The sequence below is a fragment of the Poecilia reticulata genome, linkage group LG14, assembly GCF_000633615.1.
Source record: "Poecilia reticulata strain Guanapo linkage group LG14, Guppy_female_1.0+MT, whole genome shotgun sequence".
Taxonomy (NCBI): domain Eukaryota; kingdom Metazoa; phylum Chordata; class Actinopteri; order Cyprinodontiformes; family Poeciliidae; genus Poecilia; species Poecilia reticulata.
The window spans coordinates 15,876,940-15,899,651 of NC_024344.1; the positions used below are offsets into that span (position 1 = coordinate 15,876,940).

Consider the following 22,712-nt stretch of genomic DNA (forward strand, 5'->3'; position numbering starts at 1 on the left):
ATATATATAAATATATATCTCAGAATAGTTACAAAATGTGTGTGGCTGAGATCCATAAATGGACATCTAACCAAATAACAGTGTAAGTGTATAAAAAAAAGATTAATGTAGATTATTAATCTGCATTAATCTTGTACATAATCAGTGTGTGTGAACTGGAACAGCAGATGTTTTCATTATATCTAGGTAGGACGCAAACTAAAATAAATATATTTTTCAGCTGTTAAAATGAACTGGCAGCCAGTTTAAATGGTAAAAGAAAGAAAAGTATTTCCATTGTTTCCCAAAGCTATTTCTATTTTTACTTTCTATTCAGGAGCAGATTCAGGTGGAGCTGCTATTCGGCGAGTAATTCACCGTTAGGCATCAGACGTTTCGTTTAAAACCAACTGTTAATAACTGTGTATGTATTAGCAATGCAGATGAGTTCACAATGGTGTTTTCATGACACAATGAGCCACAACTTTCCTAATTCACTTAGCAAAAGGATTTATTTATCTCATGCAAATGAGTGTCATAAACACGTGGAACGCAAAGGCAACAGAGCCCAACCGGCTAATCAATCATAGCGTGGGTGTGACAGGTACCGGCACTCTCAACTTTCTGTATACCGCCTACAAAAAACAAATTGTTAACAACACAGATGGCACAAACAAAAAAAAAAAACAAAAAAAAAACACACACACACACACACAACAAAGTGGCACAAGTTCTCACTCATCGCTGCACACTGAGGAGAAGATCAATCACTGCATGAGAGGGGAGGGGATAAAACGGCAGAGCAGAAATGAAACGGAAAGAGAAAAAGGTATAAACATGCGCACACACTTTAAAAAGTTGGTGTGTGTGTGTGTGTGGAGGACCAACAGCGTCAGACACAACAATGAGTCATCCTGGCTCATTGTTCTCATCAAACAGGGACTGATGGGAATTCCTGAAATACACACACATCCACACAGTGGAGTAGTATTACTCTGGCCTTATGTTGGCCAGGCTGCCAGTCAGAAGGTAAAACTATTCCAACAACTGGAGCACAACGCAACTATATCTGCAAACAGTTTGTTTTTAATCAATGGGGGTTGCATAGAGCAGATATAGAGTAGTTATTATCTTTGCAGAATTAGACAACTAGTAGAGCAATCTGATTTGGGGCAATCAGAAAAAAAAGGTTCTCACGTAGGACGGAAGCTAACAGCTTCTCAGACCCATTTAGCATTTTTACGTCTGTGAAGCCATAAACTTTCAAGCAGAATTTAACGACTACTGGTACTAAGAAAAAATTGTCTAAAGTCCAAATCCAGCGACCTGTTGCATTCAACCAGCCCCAAAAACAACGTGAGTCTTTCTAATGGCGGAGAAGCAAAACGTGAGTCTGTACCTGAATGCCTGTATTGTGCATTCAGGTACAACTTGTAACCAAATCTCCAGTTAGTTCTGTACTGGACGCATTTTTAAAGTTTAGAATATGCTTAAGAAAATCTGATTACTGTCAGAGTATTTCAACTTTTCTTGTTCAAAAGGTTGAAAAACAAACCAACAAAAAACACAGAGTTGTTTATTTTGATGACTCTAACGTACCAAAACGCATCTAATCTTTAAAACCGAGGCATTGAACCCAACCGTCATTTCTGTGGATCTATACGCCCTAAATAACTATGAATGGATTGGAATGTGTACAATAACTGGCTTTAATTTGTTTTTATGATTAGACTGAATTGATTGTATATTTCTGTTTATTCACACAATCTGCTTAGTAAAGTACCTTGAGATGGCATGAATCTAAATAAAGAAACTGAATTAAATTAAATCAAAGTGGGTCTGAAACAGCAACATTTGAGGAAAAATGATAACTGAATTATTTTTAAACATCAGAAATGTTACCACATCCACTAAAGTTGCTTTTAACTCATTAAAACAAAAAGATGTAACATTATAACATCGTCTGTATAGCTAAAAATTATCCTATGTCATTTCACTCCATTTAGTAAAAAAAAAAAAAGATTAGCAATTTGCATCAGAACTCATGAAAGCAAACTTTTTGTCATGAATCATCTGCTTATCATTTGCTAGATTTGAGTTCTTTACCATCTTCATACAACTCTAAATTCATTATGTTGTAACATCTTTAGTTTCTGCGGTGAAACAAGGGAAGCTGCCTGAAGTGCAGAATCTGGCTTCCACCTCATCATCTTGGCTGCAAGTTGCAAAATGAATAAAAAAGAAAAAAAAAGCAGAGAGCCCTTCAGAGGTGGAGGACTCATGTAATATGCATAGCCACCAGCTCTTTGAGTGTGTTTGCCTGTGTGCATGTGGGTGTGTGTGTGTGCGTGCGTGTCACTGTGTGATTGTGTATTTGCTGGAACTTATGTGGCAGAATGACGGAGGAGCGGGAAGAAAAGGGAGACAGCAAAGGAATAAGAAACAGACACTCAGGATTTTTGGACCCTGCCACGGTTCTCCTTTATCTGATGGAGGTAAGAGGACTGAAGATGTCCATCAGGGACAAACCACAGGAGGGAGGAAGACTCCCCTTTCTTATCTTTCTGGCTCATCTTACATATTTTTTTATCATTTGTATCTTGCCATTGTGAGAAAGTTCAGAAGGGCGTAACAGGAAAAGGAGACAGCTTTAGGTGAAAGCCTTGACTCTTCATTTTGTCGCTTTACAGCCACAAACTTCAGCGAATTTTATTGGAGTTTGTAATGGACCAACATTAAACAGTGCTTAGCTTTAAATAAAGGTCTAACAAATGGGATGTGCATTTGTTTCCAGCCTCCTTTACTCGGCTCAAGGTGCTGCCGCTAGCTTTCAGAAGTTGCCTAATACAAGCAAACCGGTGTTTAATTTACTCTCAGTGTAAATCCAGCTGCTCTGTGAAGGACTCTGAGGTTTGTTAGAGAAGATTAGAGGAAAAGCATCATCATGGAGACCAAGAAACACAGTAGACGGGCCAGGGAGAAAGTAGTAGAAAACTTTGAAGCAGGGTTGGGCTAACTAAGCATCCAGTCTATCAGCCAAAAACAGAAAGTGGATGGCTCAACCGCAAACCTGCCAAGACACGACCATCCACCTAAAATAACATTTACGGAAAACTAACGAGGAGGAAAATAGTTGCTTAAAGAAAGCAGTAAAAAGTCAGGATTGTTGGGACACACAACTATGGTGTTAGCACACCATTGCTAACGATTGCAACAACTTACCACTCAATTTTTCAGACGCTTCTGCTTTACATTCTGCATCACAATGCCCACATTGTGTTTAAACGCAACTATTAAACATCAAGACTGGCGATTTAGGGCAGTGAAAACCTAACCAACAGCTAAAAGATGTGAGGTACAATTAAATGTAACACCATCCATATGAGTCTATATGATAGTTGGTATAGCTGAAATCCGTGAATATTTGAGACCGCCTAAAAAACATGTATAACTTACTTTTTTAATAGCTCACACACCAAATATACCTTAATGTCCATGAATAAGTGCATTGGAAACCATCTACTGCAAAAAGCAACAGCTACAGTTTTCATTATTTTCACCATTGGGGGTTCAGCCAATCAGCACCAGGGAAAATAAATGGCTCTCTTGGATTGGCTGCATTTCAAATCCCAGTCAATAGCATATCAAGCAGCATTGCACCAGTGTGCTAAGCTGGGTTTTCTTTTGAATATTTATAAAGGCTCTGTGAAAAAGTGTATTCATCGGCTGATGCCATTTCAAAATGTACAGAAAACCTTTGAAAAATGATCTTTAGCCACTTTAGAGATAAGAATGGAGTAAAACCTCAGGGTCTAGATGAACAAGGCAGCTGCAAAGATTTCCAACATATGTTGTACTAAAAGTCTTTAATTACTGTTTTAAAAAGATAATAAACCCTGGAACATATTAAAGCACGTCCTCATTTTAATGAGGACATTAAAGATGAATTAAAAACCTGTTAATCTCTGAAGATTGCCTTTACAAAGAGCCTATGAGAGACCTTTCCAAGAAAACCGATGAACCGGATAGGACGATAGCTCAGTCCTAATTACACCCTGGCTCTAATTGACTGTTGGACCAATTAATGTGGTTTTTGTGGGTAATGTATCAGCGAGCGAGTGGAGCCAGGCGCTGCTGTAATCATAATTACAGTAGACAACAGATCAGACCAATGTGGGATCCCACAAAAATGCACCAACACACACGCCAGCTTTGATTCATAAGCACCCATTAGACCCAGTTTATCCATTTGTGTACATTTGTAATTATGACCGATGCAAAAAAAAAAAAAAAACTGAGAAAAAATATGAATCAAACATGTTTTTATTTTTCTAAATGCTTTGTCAAATTAGAAGACGAAGCGGCCGTGTAGAGCTTCACCGGTAAATATGAATCATTTCTGAATAAATCTGCCTTGAGTAATTAACGAGACATGAGATCACAAATGCAAAGCGGGCTGACTGCATTCGTGTGTGTGCGTGTGTGTGTAGGTGTGTGTGTGTGCGCGCGTGTGTGTGTGTGAAGGAGTTACTGGTGACCAATCACATCATTGTCAGCAGTTGGAGAAAAAACAACTCTGATTATACGAAGAGAGACATTCACTTGATTATACGAAGAGAGACATTCACACGTATCCACACGCTGACAAAACACATATCCATGGCTAATGTCCGGTGTCAGTCCCCCTGCGTGTCGCAGGTGACGGCGGGGTCACCCGGTCACATCCAAACTGGGTCACACAAACAAACAGAGAGCAAATCAGGATGTGTAAGAACTTAATGGACCGCTCTGCCTCTCACTGACTGCAGATCAGGGAGATTTAAAGGTGAGTGTGAAGTATTCACGGCAAAAAAATAAAAAAAAAATAGTATATTTGAGGGTTGTGTGAGAAGAGCCTCCGGCGAACCCACTGATGAAACGGAATGAAATATCAGCGATTGACAGAAAGAAAAAAACAAATAAAACACAAACAACAAGAGTTCAGAGGTTCTGATTGTGATGAAGGCGAGCTAACGGGGAGAACGCCGTGGAAAAGGTTGAAAGAAGCTGGAAAAGTTTGGAGGGGAACAAAAAACATGTCAGCGAACGGGTCACGGATTTAATCCACACACTTTTCTATAAACAGCATAATAGATGAGGAGGAAGCAGGCCGGAGGGCAGAACAGAAATCTTCTGCGCCGACAACTCCAGAAGAACCGAGCTTGACCTGCAGACGCGTCCAACACGTAAACCGGGAAATCCAGGAAGGATGGCAGGGATAACTAGGAATTAGGAAAGAAATAATTACTATCGTTGGAATTATGATTTAATGCACTCGGTGAACAGACATTCACCTTCGAGTCCTTCTAGATTAATCTTCTCTTAAAATATCTGTGTTTACTTAAACGTAGGATATTAAAAAGCAAATTAACAAATAAATTAAAGGTGACCTGTTATGCCTCCTTGAACAGGTTATGGTAGGTTTATGCTCATCTATCACAAAATCATTCTGCTTTATCGATAACCAAGCACACATTCGATCCTCTCTGGTCCATAACCTTAACTGCCTAAAATGATCAAACCTGAGTTGACAAATCCCACACTGAACAAAGATTCTTTAGTTCATCTTTTAAGATTCACTAAACCTTTATTCTATGTATAAAAACATAAAACAAAGGCGTGTTTCTAATACTTTTCAGGGAAATCAAAATCAACTCGGAATTAGACAATAAATTACTTAGTCAAACCTGGACTGAATTACTTCATAGCTTTGTAAATACAGAATAATCTCCATGTTTGATTGCTGATTTCACGTAGCTGCTACGAGTTTAAATTTTTTCATATTTGAGTTCGCCCGGTTTGTTCACAAACACATCTCTGAAAATTATAAGCGATTATCCCTGATTGCTTTTAAGCTCAGCCAATTAATCTTGGCTCCTGTCCCAGATTCCAACAAATCACCGGAGTTGAAACGCCGTCAGTGGTGACGATGTTCTTAAAAATCAAATTCCCATGCAACATGGGACAGCCCTGGGCTTGTATTGAAACACTTTATGATTGGTGAAACCTTTCCCCAATGGAAACAGAAAGCATTGTGGGTCATTTTATCTCCGACTGCTTGGGATGAAACCTCTTCTCTTTATTAGGGATGAACCGATATGAAAATTTGATTGTACGCAGTTCTTTAAATATCCTGTAAGTAAATATATTTGCCCATTTATCCATAAAACCTGGAACTTTCAATATCTATCAAGTTTCTTTCACAGTTTACTATATATTAAAAGAGTTCCCCTCAGATTAATTTCACTTCCTGCAACGGCGGGAGTGAAATTACCGTATTTACTCAGTATTGGCTGGAAAGCGTAACGTCTTTAGAAACCATTGGAATTTTTCAGATAGCGCAAAGTGTGGAGGAATTACGATACTGCGCTCCGTTCGGCCTGGAAGGGTTAAATACATCATGATAACTCTCAGCAGTGAAGCTAAAAACAAATTCGATGGACTTAATTACAGTTCATAAAGAGAAAATGGAGTTGGGTAAAATCATAGTTGAAGGGTAAAGCCTTATAAAAATGAAAAGTCAGCCTTAAGTTTCCAATAAGTCCATTTCTACTATTAATAAAAGTTCTCCTTTATTTCAAGAACTTTCATAATACTAACTGTGACACAAGGGACGTTCCAATCATCTTTTTCCTCCAACAGAGAGATGAAAGAGAAACTCTCTAAGTGCAAATTAATCGTCAGAGGAGCAGATTCTGCTAATAGAGTCTGCCTCACTAATCCAGCCTGATACGGAAAATGTATTCGGCTGTATCAGAGAGATGACTGACATGCTGCACAGGTACCATATGGGCTCCGGCGGCGACAGCGGCCCCCGTGTAACTCAGCAAGTGCTTTGATCAAAGCAACTTCCTATTTGCATCGCCGTGCTTCATAGGACATCTGCATAGCAGCTTTGCCCAAGGGAGCGCTGACACAGCAGGCGGGGCTTCCTCGGCATCAGCACAATGAAACTTAATGTGGGAGTTTGTACAGGCGGAACAGAGAACACAGACCATCTCGCCTTTCCTTTCCCAAGGAGGTAAAAACGCAGGAGCGGGGGTTGCTCCTCGACGATGACGAAGATAAAAATAAGAAATCTCGCTCAGCCAGATGTGGGTCCACATGACGACCTCTCTTTCCAGGGTCCTCTTTCATTCGCTCTGCTGCGACTGCAGAATTCGACGACTGGAAGGCAATTTCAGCCAACGAGTCAAACCCAGTACAGCCCTGTAATATCTGTACTTAACAGGGGAATGGTGATTTTCACTGATTGTCAGTGCGTATATCTAACCCTGCCTCTGGAAAATGTGTAGATAAAACCCGGCAAGTATCACACGATGGAAGCAGGTCCTAAGCCTGCTGGAGAGTTATGGAAATTAAAATGGGGGAGAAAACCAGGGAGAGCATTTCAGCACAGTCGCAAATGTGAAAAAGTAAATAAATTCCTCAAAAAAAATCAAACTTTTAGGACAATGTTATTGCTCTGAAAAGCATTAGTTTACACAACATTAGCCATGAATTATTCTTTTATTACAAAGTGAAAAATAAAGATTAAATATCTGACTTGCATTTCAATGGTGTACAGATGCAACATTATATAAATAACTTTCCAGCAGATACAATGCTTCACACCTAAGCCAGGCTGCCATTGATGTTTTGAGACATGACAAAATAGTCTCTGATTCACTCACTTCTGCATGGCAAATGCTTAAAGTGGCTACAACGGGAGGGCAGTTCAACCTTTTTTTCTAAATAATTCAGTTCATAACTATTTGACCACTAACTCATAGCCTATGTATAAGACACTGAACATTTACAGTTAGTAGAAACAGCAAAATGGCAGCAAGTCATGTTTACACCCTTAATCCAAATACATACGCACTGTACAAAATAGGCTTCATAGAGATTTGATGCTTTATAGATGTGAAAAGATTTTATGTTTGACCCAATTAACTTTGATCATATTTACAATCTTGCTATGTATGTTAAAACTACATGGCAAGATAAGAAAGAGTGCAGCAGCTATAGGTAGCCACATGCTAACACATGTCAGAGTAAAATAAAAAAGAAACGCCAACAATGAAAAGTGAAAGCTCTTTTTCTTCCTGTTACCTCCTGACCTAAATGGAAATGGGCAAAACGTGTTACTGCGCTGACTGCTGCAACAAAACACATAGTGGTACATACAGTGGTCAGTAGCAAGAACACAAATTGTCAAGTTTTTACAAAGCAAAAGGAGGCAAAAACCTCCTAAAGCATTTAGGAGGTTAGTTTAGTGCAAGACATTTTCAAGAAACGTAAAATAATAAAACCAGCAGAAAATATTTTCTAAAGATTCAAAGCATTCAGTCAGTCTAAGTCATCAAAACAAATATTTTAAAATCAGTTCTTCATGGTGAAATGTCTCCTCCTGACCAGCAGCGTTAACCGTTTTCTCAGGAATTAAAAGCCAGCGAGTGTTGCTAGTTAGCGCGCTGTGAATTCAGTCGCGGTTTCTCATTTAAGTCTTGAGTGCCATTTCTTTCCTTACATCTCTCTGAGCAATAAAGAACCACAAGCCGCTGCTGTTCCTACTTTAATGGAGCTACACAACATATTCTCAACTGCATGAATATGGAGGGGAAAAAGGAAACCGTGCTTCATGTTTTTTTTTTTTTTTTTTTACAGAATAAAAGAAACAAGCCTGCAGGGGAAATTCTTTTCAAGTCCCCAGCTCATGAATCTCCCAAAGAAATATTTCAATAACAGTATATTTTTTGAGCCGGGAAACTATGTGCTCACCTGTAGTCAAATCAATAAAGAGGAGGAAACCCAAGGCGTTTAGATAGAACCGTTACAAAGCTCAATGCAAAATCATAATCTAAATGTTCCCGTTATGGTAATACGGCTATAACCCTGCAGGAAAACAGCTGAGATTAGGCTTGTGTGAGCATTCGGTGCTTGTACACTCAGCCGAGTGTGTCGTGTATTCAGCCCTGAACAGATAACTGTTCTCCCAGAATCTGCCCGAGCGCAGCGGCATGATGGACCGGAAAAGCTGCACTCAGCTCCTTCTGCATCAGACTGGCTCAGTGGGTATTACCAAGACAAATTTAAACAAAGTTTCTGTGCTCGGGTCTTCTTCGCTGCATTGTAAATAAAATCTGTTCAACGTGTTTTCGAAGAGGAAAAACAAAACAAAACAAAACAAAAAAACGTAGCCTCCAGCCAATGTGAAGGACCCTGACCATCGAAAAGCAGAGATTGGTAAAATATGCATGATGGGGGGAGAAAAAAGCTTCTTGCCATAACACACACAAACGCGGGCCTACTTTGGCTCGGCGCATGAAACATTGATGGTGGCGGCGTTCATTCAGCGGTGCAGCAGCTCAACCGCTGGATGGAGTTTACGTCTAATTTTGGACCGCACCCAGGAGACCCGAGCTCTCAGGAATGAGGGAGCTGGGCTGTTTTACTTTGAAAGAAATGTGTTTTGCATGCAGCACCGCATGTGGGTATTTATCTATGTGCAGCCCACTACGCACAACTTTAAAACCGAAGAGTTTTTTAGGTTCTTAAAACCACAAAAGTGCTTCAAATTCACTAAGATGACTGAGCCGCAGTTTAAAATCTAGGTGACAAACCTAGAAATCTCCATAGCAACAAGAACTGGGAGCTCTGCACTAAGCAGATGATGGGGTAGTGTAACAAATACCAAGATATTATTAAAGTACGACAGCTGACAAATAGTCACTCAACCTGCACGATGTTTTGTGAATATATACAGTAAAGGCAAAATCAGTTGGACGATAAATTCTTTCAGAATTTAATGTGATAAAAAGTAATATTGTTGTTTTAAAACCATTTTAACAAACTGACGCTTTTTATGGTATAATAATCCAAGTAAACTTTAATTCATAAAGAGCATTAAACACTGTGACTGAAAGACATTTCAAATATCCAAAATAAATAAACAAAACAACAACAAAAAATGGACACTTGAAGTCTGCAAGCAAAATTGCCCTTCAAAAAAAAGGACTTAGTTGAGATGCACGCGACTTTTGTCGACCTGTAATATCATGTCGACAAAAGAGAGAGAGAGAGACGCGAGAAAAACAATCATGCAAATGGAAGTGATGGAGCTCGTTTTAATTTATCATGCGATTAATTGATTTATTGCTTATTGTGTCAGGCTTAAATGTAATCACTATACACCACGTATTGTGAGCTCACACTCAATCCAATGTATTGTAACAGCGTCACCCGAGATGCTAAATGTCTCAGAGGCAGCTTGGATCACAGATGATAAGAAGAAGAGGGAGGACAATTCAGATTCAGACCAAAAATCGTTGAATTCCGTGATGTTTTGAGTTATGCATCATTTTTACAGAGAAGATAGAACCGACACGGCAAGTGGAAACGCAACTTTTGACATTTTTAGTTAAAAAAAAGAAGTAATGGGTGATACACAAACGAGTGTAACAGCACGACAAAAGAGCTCAACCAGGTCCAACCCTAAAAAAAAAACAAAAAAAAAACACTGCGACTCTTCAAAACAAGAGGACTTGTAAAGTTTTGAAGCAGAAAGAAGTGAAAATAGCAATTCTGCATCACCACAGGTGGGATCAGGAGGAATCCTTCCCCGACGCCCCGACTCTGACTGAACTCTGGCAACGGAGAAAACGCTCCTTCAAAGACAAACAGACAGCGCACACCTTTTAATTTCTCACCAACTTTCACCCCCTACAGGCGAGAAGCACAATGTACACTCAGTCTTAAGCAGACAAACATCTCCTCTGCCTGCTGTAATGAACACAAGGATCAAAAAAACAAAAAGGCGTCACTGCGAGATTTAGAAGAAAAGCTGACAAGCAGTTTGTTTCTCCCAATCTGCTGAAAAACACACACACACACACGCACGCACACGCACGCACACACGCATGCACGCACACATGCTGGCACACACACACACACCCCAGCAGAAGTCCCGCTGATGATACACACGACACAAAGAAAACCATTGTTTTTAATCTCCTTGTTACAGTTTATCAGCTCACTTTGATAGCACTCTCTCTCAACACACACACACACACACACGCACACACACACACACACACGCGCACACACACACACACACACACACACATACACACACGCACGCACGCACGCGCACACACACCCACACACACACAGCCACAGAGCTGGGAAAACAAACACTCTTCTGATCTGCCCTCCTCAGGAGGGCTTTGCCGGCTCTCTGTTAACCCTCCGCCTATCTAGACAAGAGTCAACCTGGAAATGGAACAAAAGGCCCGGATCCTCGCTCCACGTCAGATCGGGACTACACACACACGCACACACAGAAAAAAACTGTGGCAAAGCAAGTTTCCTTGCTTTGCCACCAATATGTTCCCATTTTTCCAAAGCTGCATTGATCTGATTGTGGCGTCTGCCTGTAAGCAACGAGCCCGTCATCAAACCATTAACCAGAGGCTGCGATAGCTCCACTCCCGTCAATAAGGATTTAACCTCGCCGATGAATTCAGACGCTAATCACGCCGAGGTAAATGCCTCGTGCTGAGATTCCAATTACCTGCTCGATACTCGCAAGTACAGAGGTTATGTAAACAGGAGAGGGGGCGGGATAAAATGGAAAAAAAGAAAAGAAAAGAAAAGAAACAATTATTGGTGCTTCTAATTAACACTGAGGAGGTAGATGAGAGAGGTGACTCGGCACTTAGGAGGAGAAAAACGATGGAAACTTTACCAAACCCCTTGCGCAAACCCTTTTTGTGTTTTTCTTATAGCTCAACACCTGAAGAGACCGCGCTGCATTCACGGGCCGACTTCGCTGTTAGGGGCGAAAATGTCGGCCTGAAAAGTCACATGTAGCCGTGAACAAATGACCTGTGTTAAGGAGGAGCAATTGTCTTTATACAGCAGCCTCTAAATCTCCCTCCTCTGGCTGACTCGCCCATGTCATGCAGGCTCTGGTTGCCTAGCAGCAGATGTCCTCGACTCTTTTGGGGTTTTTTTGACTGACGGGAGACAAAAGTCAGCTCTTTTTAAAAATTTTTTATTTAATCGCTCTGGTAATAGGCAGCACTATCAGGGATGCTGGGGGGAAAAACATTCATCCTAAACAAACATGGAGTTGAAACATTCGTCACCATCATCTGGGGGACCAGAACCGAGTCGTTTATTTCAGCGGAGAGGGGGCACACGTGTGCTTACCTGATGCCATCTGCATGTATCCGGCCAGGGTGCAGACCCTCCGCTCGCAGCCTCCGCCGGGCAGGAAGATGGTGATGATGGCCAACAGGGAGCTGACGGCCAGCAGGGCGCAGCCTCCCGAACACAGCACCGCGCTGGTCTGAGGGACACAACGACACGACTTCATGTCAGAGAGACGAAATCCCACCACATGTTAACCCGTTTCCCTGCAGAAATATACTGACAGCGCCTCACGCTGCAGAAACACAGTTTATAGTTTCTAGCACACTTGGAATTAAGRCAAAACAAACTCACAAGTAAGTTTTCAGCAAAGCATGTGGGTTTGTTTTAAGTCAGTAATTTCTTACTGACTTTTTTAATTTCAGTAAAAAAAAATGTACCAGTTCCACTGGAGGATTAACTCACTTATAACATGGGAAAAAAATGTCTTGTTATAAGCGAAATAACCTGCCAATGAAACCAGTAGTTTTTCACCAATATTGAGGAATTATTTACTAAAAACAAGCTTGCATATTAGTTAGTTTTGTGTTATTTAAAGTGTACTAAGGTATTTGCTCTAGAAACTAGACAATAATATTTTGGTAAGACTTTATTTTATTTTGTTTTTGGCAGTGCATGGAAGTATTCACACACCTTTATTCACATCACAACTGCAAACATTAATGCACTGAAAGCCGATGATGTTGACAAACCCACCAAAGAGTCCGGTGACCTTTCACCTCAAGTTGTTTATAGCCTCCAACAGTTTATTTAGTTGTATTAACAAAGGGAGCTGGATTTTTACTGAGTCTAATCAGACAAACATTGAAATATCACACCTCTATTTTATATCCTATTCCACACATTTTACCAGCACTACTTTGTGTTAATTTATCACATTAAATTCTCGTGACTTTCACATGACCAAATGTTAAAAGTTCAAGCGGCGTAAACACTTTTCCCCTGGCTGCTAAAGACTTACAGTTCCTTTATGACACTCGAGACCACACCCACAGCCAAACAGCCAAAACATGTTTAGTTTTTAGTTTTGTCAGATGGYGTAACGTCGCAGTCAGTCCTCCTTCCAGGTCAGACGCTTTATCTCAGCTGGAAATCGGCCCTGAAACACCAAACGAGAGCTGCCTGTCCCTGCTCATTACACTTTCGCTTAATCAACACCAGAAGCTTAAGTACCTATTGGATACACGTTTTCCAGATTTATTTATTTAAAAGTTTCCCACAAACCAGTGTTTTAGACTTACACCGCCTTCCTTGTCCTCAGTGGAGCAGAATGTATCAATAAAACTATTAAACTGTTAAAATATCGTAGCTTCCTTCGTATTTAATGAGTACTTCTTAAAATTGAATCATTTTCAACATCTTTTCACACTGTAATTTGATTTGACTGAAAAATTTAAGCACGCGCTGTTATCTGTTTATGTGGCCCTCTAAAGTCTTTATTGCTGCGGTGAGCCTCGAGTTCGTGTGTGTCGCATACGGTGTCGTTTTCCTTCCACTTCTAAACTCTGCTCTACTTTGTGTAGAGCTCAATTAAATAAAATGAAGCTTGCGGGTGTTCAATACTTTTATTTCTATACTTTTTGGGTCAGTATTTAATCGTATTGTTTCCTTTTTTTTCTGATTTCAAGCACTCATCAGTCTCAAAAGAATATCCACAAAGGTTAAAAGACGCCAATGTCGGACGGTGCTGTGGTGGCGCAGCGGTTAAGTAAAACCCACATAAGTTAGTCCACGACGTGGTCGTCGCAGGTTCGATTCCCAGCCTGGTGATGTCTTCCCTCACTCTCTTTGTCTACTTTCCTGTCTTAGCACTTTGAAATAAAGGACACTAGAGCCAAAAAATAATAATTTTCGTAACACTGTATGAAAACACAGGTGATTAGCAAAGCAACGCCTGTGTGGGCGACTGGAGGGAAATGTCTGACATGCACAGGGGAATAACAGGCCTAAAACACGAGTCATTACGTGTGTCTGCGATCTGACTGACGTGAACGGAGGAAGGGAGGGTAGGGAAGCCGAGCGATTTCCTCGGCTGACAGATTTAATTAGCTTGCTTTGGGTGGCTGGGAGAAAGACGGAAATACGAAAGTAAAGAACTGGTGGGATGCTGGCAGCGACGACGATGATGATTACGTTTTTGACCTTCATTTGTTGCAGGTTGATAAATAGGTGCGTTCATCATCCCAAACACTTAAAAGGGGTGCTTTTACCCACGTCGCACAGGAGGAACCGGACTGCCTTCGCCCTGCGGCACCTTGACCGGAACAATTAAGTAAGAGAGGACAGCAAGCGGAAAGAGAGATACTCAGCAAGTCGTTTTATTGCATATCATTTCGAGAGCCAATAAAGGTTTAATTTAATTTATATTTTATGCCTTCATTACAAAGCCCGGTGATTACTTCTTGTTCCTCCAGGTTGTCTTTGTGCTTCCTGACAAAACACACACAGATATGAGACCAACTGCTACGTTCAGCCAAGCCCGTTTGGAAAATGGGCCGAACAAAGAGAGACACAGAGGACGCTGAGCAAGTTTGAAAGGTTTTGTAAGAACAGCCACACAACATGCCGGATTGCAATTTTAAAGGGAAGGTTGTACAACATTCTGGGTTTTTAGAAGCTTTATGCAGAGCAGAGAGCATCAGTTCAGACTCATAATACAAGGCTGTCCCCGTCAAACGCAGGCTGCGATTTCCTGAAAGTCGATTTTAGAAACTGAAATACTGTCCAATGAGTTCTAACAATAAAGTTCGGGAACAAATACAGTACCTATAAAAAGTATTCAGCACCTTGGATGTTTTTCCCTTTTTGTTACTTTTCAAAAAACATGGGAAAAAAACCCCAATAAATGTAAAAGTGAAGACTGATTTCTACAAAATAATGACAAAAAAAATGTAACATTAGATAAGTGGTTGTTAAATATTCCCTTCCTGTTTAAAGTGACTGACCTAATTTCACAATAAGTGGCATGAAGAGAAAACAAGTTGAACTAACTAAGCAGCAAAAAAGAGCCACCACTAATATGAATATAGCTTCAAGTATGCAGTCAGGCGCAGTCCATAAAAGTCCATATTTACTAAAAAGACACATGGGCTAAGTGAACAATCTTCTATCAAAAGACGGCCGACCCTTTTCATGCTTTACATCTAAAATAATTTATAGAATTAGCTATTTTGTTTGCTTAAATAAACTAATTTTTAGAAATGGCATTGCCAAGAATTTTAGGTAACACTTTATTTGAAGGGGGGTGAATAAGACTGACATGACACTTTCATAAACATGTCATAACACCTGTCATGAACATGAATAAGCCTTCATGAATATTTATGACTGTTGTCATAAAGCGTCATTCAGTAAATTATGACACTTTTAATACAAAGTTGATTCAAAATGTCTTTGTTAAGACAACTTGACATTAACCAATAAATCATTACTGATATAAATTTGTTATAAAATTATTACTGATTGTACTTTAAAAATTAGGTAACTTTATGTTATTAAGGGTAAAGTTTAAACAGTAATGATTTATTGGTTAATGTCAAGTTGTCATAACAAAGACATTTTGAATAATGTTAATTTTGTATTAAAAGTGTCATAATTTACCGGATGATGCTTTATGACTAGTCATAAATATTCATGAAGGCTTATTCATGTTCATGACAGGTGTTATGTCATGTTTATGAAAGTGTCATGTCAGTCTTATTCACCCCCTTCAAATAAAGTGTTACCGAATTTTATTTTTAGAAATGAATATATTCTGTAAGGTCTGCAAGTGATTTCAACTTGAGAATTTTGGCTTAACGGCAAAAATTTTGGACCCCACAGCCTCTCTCTTCAGAGCCAAGTCACTAAGAATTAAAAAAATGCTGTCGTAATTCTCAGTAATAAAAGTGAACAGAGCTTAATGTAGGTAATTTATTGCCCATAAAAGAAAAATAAAGAGTCATGTTCTTGCTGTAAAGATGAATGATATTATTAAAAAAATATATATTTTTTTTTTTATGTGGAAACAAATTTGTAGAGATGTAAATATCAAACTTTTTTGGGAGATTTCCAGATTCCAGATTAAAAAAAATGTTTAGTCAAAAACTTTTCTATCCAATTTTGTTTCCACTTGAAGATCAACATCACAATATTTTAAAAAAGCATTAAAATCATGTTTCTAGACTTCCTGCTTTGAACTGACATTTATTTAAACAGGCAACAGAGGAAACATCAAACCACATGAGCAATTTTACTAATATTTTAAACCAAAGACAAAATGATTATGGAGTTTAGCATCGTGGATTAGCCGTTAGCGTGCCCGGCATGAATAAAATTAATTTTTAAGTGTGTATTCCAAGAAAATGTGGATCATTATCTGAAAACTAAACTAGTCTAAATATCTCCCAACATTCTCATTTCTAACATAATCCACATCCGACAGCGGCTGAACTCTAAAAAGGAGAAAACAGATCAATGTTGCTGTAAAAAGCCTTAATGTTGCTCACATCTCTCGCACTCAGCGCTAATGAACAACAAACATGATGTAAGTACAGTTGCTTTTAAATAAACATTGTCATTTTTCACATTGAAACTAGCTAACTTGGAGCCTTCTTCACCCAGTAACTTCATTTAAATTTAATGTTGAGTTTCCAGCTATTTTCGTTCATGATTTTGTGAGAATGCAGTGTAGAAAAGTCACAAAGCTGTCTCTTCATATACTGCCAGAAGCAATACTGACGGTGACAGAGAACTGGAAACAAACCTCAATTAGCAATCAGCGCTAACGTCTCTCTCCCCAAAAAACAGGAAGTCGAGTAGTTTAAGAAGCAAATACTGAACATAACTACCTTAAGACGGTATTCTAAGCACCATCCAGCTATTTTTATCGTGTTTGTACATTTCACCGCAAGAAGACAAAGCAGAGGCACCTAAAGATGGAGATTAGCCATAAATCTCTGAGGTTTTGTTCCTTCTAGCTAAAATGATATTCATGTATGCAGAGGAATGTCTCCTTTCTCTCCGCTGCTTGATCTTTGCATGCCTCGTGGGCTCAAAGAGTACAGCTACCTCCCACCCTGCTGTTCGCAATTCACAGTAACACATTAGAGGCACATCGTGTCTCATAGAGCAGAGCAAAGGTTGAGAGAGGAAGACAGTCAGCCTTCATTATATAAGGCACAAATTTAGGGGAAAAAAAAGTGATGTAGTTGGCCGAATTGAGTTTGAGTGCAACGTTTAGCACAAAAACACAGCATTTTTAAACAGTTCTGGACATTTTTAGATGAACATAAACATGTTGTTTGTTTATCTTCTCCATTTTTCACCCACTTAATTATCTACTCCCGGTAACAGATTTATACACTTGACATTTTCCGTGCCATTTAAACACAACCCAAGACTAATAAAGACCATCAGAGCACAACGCACAGCTACTTTAACAAAAGCAACACACACAAAAAAAAACAGCCAGAATTTTAATTAATAAGGCCCCAATCCATCAATTTCCAAAACTGTGACTGAGTGTGATTGGGCGGATAAGGCGAGAGGGGAAAAAAATCCAGATAATCATAAAGACTTTAACTTTATCAGACCCAGACAGCAGCGTTTAGCAGGCCCCTTTCTCCCCCCCTCAGTTGCACTTGTTGTTCTGAGCGCAAGTTAATTTAGTAGAAAATGGGCTCCTAACAGCACTGGTCTTTTTCTAAATAGATCGTAATTATGTGTGAATAACTGGCTGAGCCACTGCAACRGCCAGAGCCCGAGAGAAAGGAGGAGAAACGGGGGAAATCCAGCATGTTTTCTTTCACTTAGTCTGAAAAGTTACATTGGAAATCAGTCCTCTGAGAGTAAATTACCTGTCATTTATGACCTTGTAATAATTTACAATGCCAGATTCGTAGAATAAATATACATATTTTCCGGACTATAGAGCGCATCTCACTGTAAGCCGCACTTACAATAAAAAATAAATAAATAAAACATTTTTTTTAAAAACTGGAAACATACATTTATGGGCCGTTGGTATCTCCGCCGCTCGGTTTTCCATAAGGACGCAGCAGCAGGCTAGCATGTGGTTGTTCTAAATAAAAATTAGCACTTTCTTCTTTAATTTCCAATTTTGACTTCCAATGATTCACTTCCTGCTAAAGCGCCCCCTGTTGGTCGAAGAAAAACCCACCACAAAAAAGCTGCACCGGGCTGTAAGCTCCTTGGTTCAAAGCGTGGGAAAAAAGTAGCGGCTTATCGTCCGAAAAATACGGCAGCCAAATTACTTATCATTCACTGGATTGGTGTAGGTTTATTTCATTGCAAGGTTGTGATTAACAGCCTAAGAAGATAAGTTCAGTGGAGAGTTTATCAGTAAGCGAACGAGGAGATGGTAAACAAAATGAGAAAGCGCTTATTCACGTCATCTAATATGATAATGGAGGAGATGTAAAGCAATTTCATAGATTGTAATGTGATTCAAAGCTGCATCACAGAAGCAGTTATTTCCAGCTCTTCAAACTACTACTACAAACTTTAGAGAGAGATTCAGTCAAATACATGCTGCTGTTTTTTATTACCATTGTTGTACCAGAGCTAGCCGGTACTGTAAAACATGTTAAGGCCATCAAAACGGAGAGCGGAGCTTTTAATTTGGAGGAATCTGCCGATAACAAAAACAACAAAAAGAAATTAAGAATAACTTTAAAACGTTGAATCTGAAAGACTTTTTGAGAGACCACCACTTTACCCAATAAGTTTACTATTTGTTATCAAACTCATTTTAATCCCAAGTTCCTGTTTAACCCATTGGGCCAACCACAGTAACTTCACAAGTTAACAACACAAACATTAGATTGATTTGACCAAAGTCTCAAACCGATGTGGTTTCTAGACGCATCTGAGCAGAAAACTCAAAATGTTCACACTTGATACAAAGTGACTGAATTCCTGTTGTGTTTAAGAGACGTGTGTAAAAGCTTCATATATATGACGGCGAGAATGGACTGGATGCTGGAACTTTTTATTTGAACATTTTAGTAGGCCTCTGTGAGCCATTATTCCACATGTGGTACTAAAAATAAATAAAAAATAAAGATGAACAGCAGGGGTGTGACAATACATTCAGCTCATGAGATACGCAGTATTGGGTTCATGAGACGAGGTTTTCACAACATTTATGGGAAAACTTACAGTCCACATGTCTCATTTTCCCAAGAACACAATCCATTTCAGATCTTTAACTTGACAATCAAATGCAGTCCAGAGCTAAAAAAATTAGAGATTTAATTAAAGCCGTTAGCTGGTTGTGCACGGTATGCTCATTCTTCTTACAAATTAAGATTTAATGATGTCAGGAAAAGGTAATTGTAATACTTTTGCGAAAAACTTGATGACATTGCTGATTAGTCAAGTCACATTTCCCAGACTCTCTTTCTTTCCCTTCGTCATAATTTTTCTATTAGCTTTAGCAACCTGGCCACAAATATAAATCGAGGGTGAGCATCCAGGTCAGTGTAAAACCAAATACATTACTGGCATGAATGAATCAATATATTCTACCAACTATATCTAAGCAGTGCTTTGCAATATTGTGATGATGATTCCATTTAAGGTGAAGCTCAATTATAAATCATTACCATGGGTATCCAAACCGCTGCCACATGAATGACTTAAATGTTTCTTTAATGATTTCATAACTGAGGCAACAAACTGGGGCGAGTCAACTTCTTCCTTCATCACTTCAGAATACGAGTCCCCAATATCGATATCTCTCTCTGTAGTGTCAAACTTCTTGGTTTGGACCAACAAGATTAATATCACATCGATTTTTAACTTGCTGAACTCTACTGTAGATCAGTTCAGGTGTGTAAACATGGTGTAGTATTCCCAATTTAATATGACCGACGTCAAGTCCGTACAATTAAATCCATCAGAATGGGTCGTTAAAATACCGCGAGGTATTTCTGGACGTTCAGTCAAAAACACCTCGCGGTCAGGTCTACGAGATTTTTACAGTGTACATTTTTAATGACCTTTTCAGTGCAATAAACCCCTTAAAACAGTTTTTTTTTTCCAGGCGTGATAATAATAACCACAGATCCAACAAGATCCGAAGTGCTTCAGATCTTGTGTATAAAACGTCCATTCAGCTGCTTTGAGCAATAAAGGGGCACTCCGAAAGGGATTGTTTGATTTCCAATTACACTAAGGAAGTCAGGGATTACATTGTACAGGCCAATGAAATTTCATTGTCTCCTCAATTGGGAGTTGCAAGATGGAGATAGCAAGGCATGTCTCATTAAACACACTTTCCCCCTCTAAGCCGGGCCTGAAAGACTAAATGCTCCGGCACTCGGCTGTGGAAAATGGCTTCTGCTTTTTCCAAAGTGCCAGGCGGAGAGAGGAGAGCTTTAATGCTCAGCGCCGGCCCTCGACTATAACTCCTCCACTTTACAATTGAACGACTCGCCTTTTATGGAGGACAAGAGGTGAAACGAGAGCCCTGCAGATCCGCTGATAAGCAGATCTGCTTATCAGCGGTGATGCGTTTGCCATATTGCCGGACGGCTGTTTTCGTGCGTGCATGTGTGTGTGTGTGTACAGGTGTGTACGTATGTGTGAAAGAGAGCGAGCAGAAGGGTGGGACGGACCTGTGGCAAACATGTTCAGGTATGACATCTGCACCCGGCTGCGGTCTCTCCCTCTGCGCGGCGCTCGCCTCGGCAACCCACATCACTCATCAGCATTCAGAAGCGCGAGACCTTAAAAGTAACCCGCCTTCACACGTTCTGCCCGCAGGAGCCCATTAGAACCACAGTGCTGCTTCCCAGAACATTTCTTCTCCAGCCATAACACACACACACACGGAAATCAGTCAAGATTTCATCAGACTGCCAATTTTATCCGTACTTTTCCCCACTTTATCCCAATGTTACGTAACTTCGTCCAACCCTTTCACTCAAAGCGCTAATACATGAAAGCGAGCCCGCTCAGGTTTCTAAATTAATGGCCTGAATTATGCATCATCATCCTCATTGATCTTCGCGGGGAGGTGACTGGGAGACGGAGCCTCATTTGGAGAAGTGCGTCTGCGTGTGCGACGGCCCTGTGAATGGCTGACGGAGCCGCGTGTGTTCAGGCTGAATGCGAGATGGAGAGGAGACAAACGAGAGGAGCGGAGAGCAGATTTATCACCTGACAAGTGGATGGAGTGTCCATTTATGCCTCAGGGACAGGCTGCAGATAGGAATTGACATTCAGGAGCACTTAGTAGGACATTGCCACACTTGCTCAACGAGCCACCCCTAATGTTAGCATGCAAACACATGTACGCGCTGGAAGGATTTCTTTTATGCATGTACACTTGTGTGAGTCTGATAGAAAACGTCGACCTAGAAGCGTTTTTGCTCCTGTTGAACGTCATTTTTAGTGGTTAGCATTTAAATTTAGGCCGTTGTTTTCCTGCTTTATGCTAGCTAGTGGAGAGCTTAAACGGTCATTGCAATCTTGGAAACATAATTGATACGTTGAGCATTAAAGGTTTACTGCATTTCTCAGCTTATCATTCATTCAACAAAGTAGGGTAGGAAGGTCAAGAGGTCAACCAACCCGAGTTCTTCAGTCTGTAGCATTTATCATCAAAGTAACAAAGAAAGCAGGTTGATATTCGTCAGATTTAAATACAGACGCACTGAGATATTGGCCGTCGACCAGAAAATGTATTATTTTTGGTGGGTGGCCAGCAAACAAACTCAAGAATACGATCATTTTTCGGTAAGTGAACAACTCTCTTAAGTGGATTTGATGAGTTATGGATATTAAAAAAAAACATAAAGACCTCAAGAACGTACATAAAATTTGATTTCATTGCATATTGTTTAGGACAAGTTTTTATTAGTCAATATAATTCCTGATTGTGGAATAATAGTTTGTGTTTGTTGGCTCCCCAAGCCAAACAAAGCCAAAACTTTAAACCAGAGGCCAAAGAAGGTTCACACGTTTCTTCACCGTTGGGGCAAAACGTCCCAGGACAGCGACTTCTTTTCTTGTCAAGTGAAGTTGAGTATTAAACTTCTAAAACTGCAAAAGCACAAAATGAAGAGGGCAACATTCTCGGCACGAAGTCGTAGTATTTACAGGTTTTGTTAACGACTGCTCAGTGCGAAGGAAAAAGACTCAAAGCTAACAATTTTCAGTATGAGAGAGGTGTTTAAAAATAAAGCCAGAAGGAGCCCTAAATATGTAAAAAGCTATTAAAAAGAGGACTATTCTCTAACGAGGAATGTTTGCTGTTCATTAAAGCTTTTAAACAGAGTGAGACTTCAGCAGTTGGCTGGAAGGCTTGGCAATTTTCTGCAACCGTTTTTCTGTTTTATCCTTTTGAGCTTTGAACTTCTGTCTGTAAATGCGCTTTGTGGATTTGAAAATATTGCCAGCCAACTTAAGAGGTGGGGCTGACTGCAAACCAAAGTCTGGAGTTAGTGATGCAAACCACACTAACATCGGTGAAGATAAACACAGCTAATATA

At 39.9% G+C, this 22,712-nt stretch overlaps 1 protein-coding gene across 1 annotated transcript in view; it reads right to left on the reverse strand.

The window, feature by feature from the left end:
* The window catches only part of lhfpl7 (LHFPL tetraspan subfamily member 7), a 132,559-nt gene that overhangs the window by 73,098 nt on the left and 36,749 nt on the right, over nucleotides 1–22,712 (reverse strand). The window contains exon 2 of the mRNA XM_008428042.2: nucleotides 12,214–12,352. Within this exon, the coding sequence (XP_008426264.1) occupies nucleotides 12,214–12,352 (139 nt within the window). The remainder of the gene's footprint in view (nucleotides 1–12,213; nucleotides 12,353–22,712) is intronic.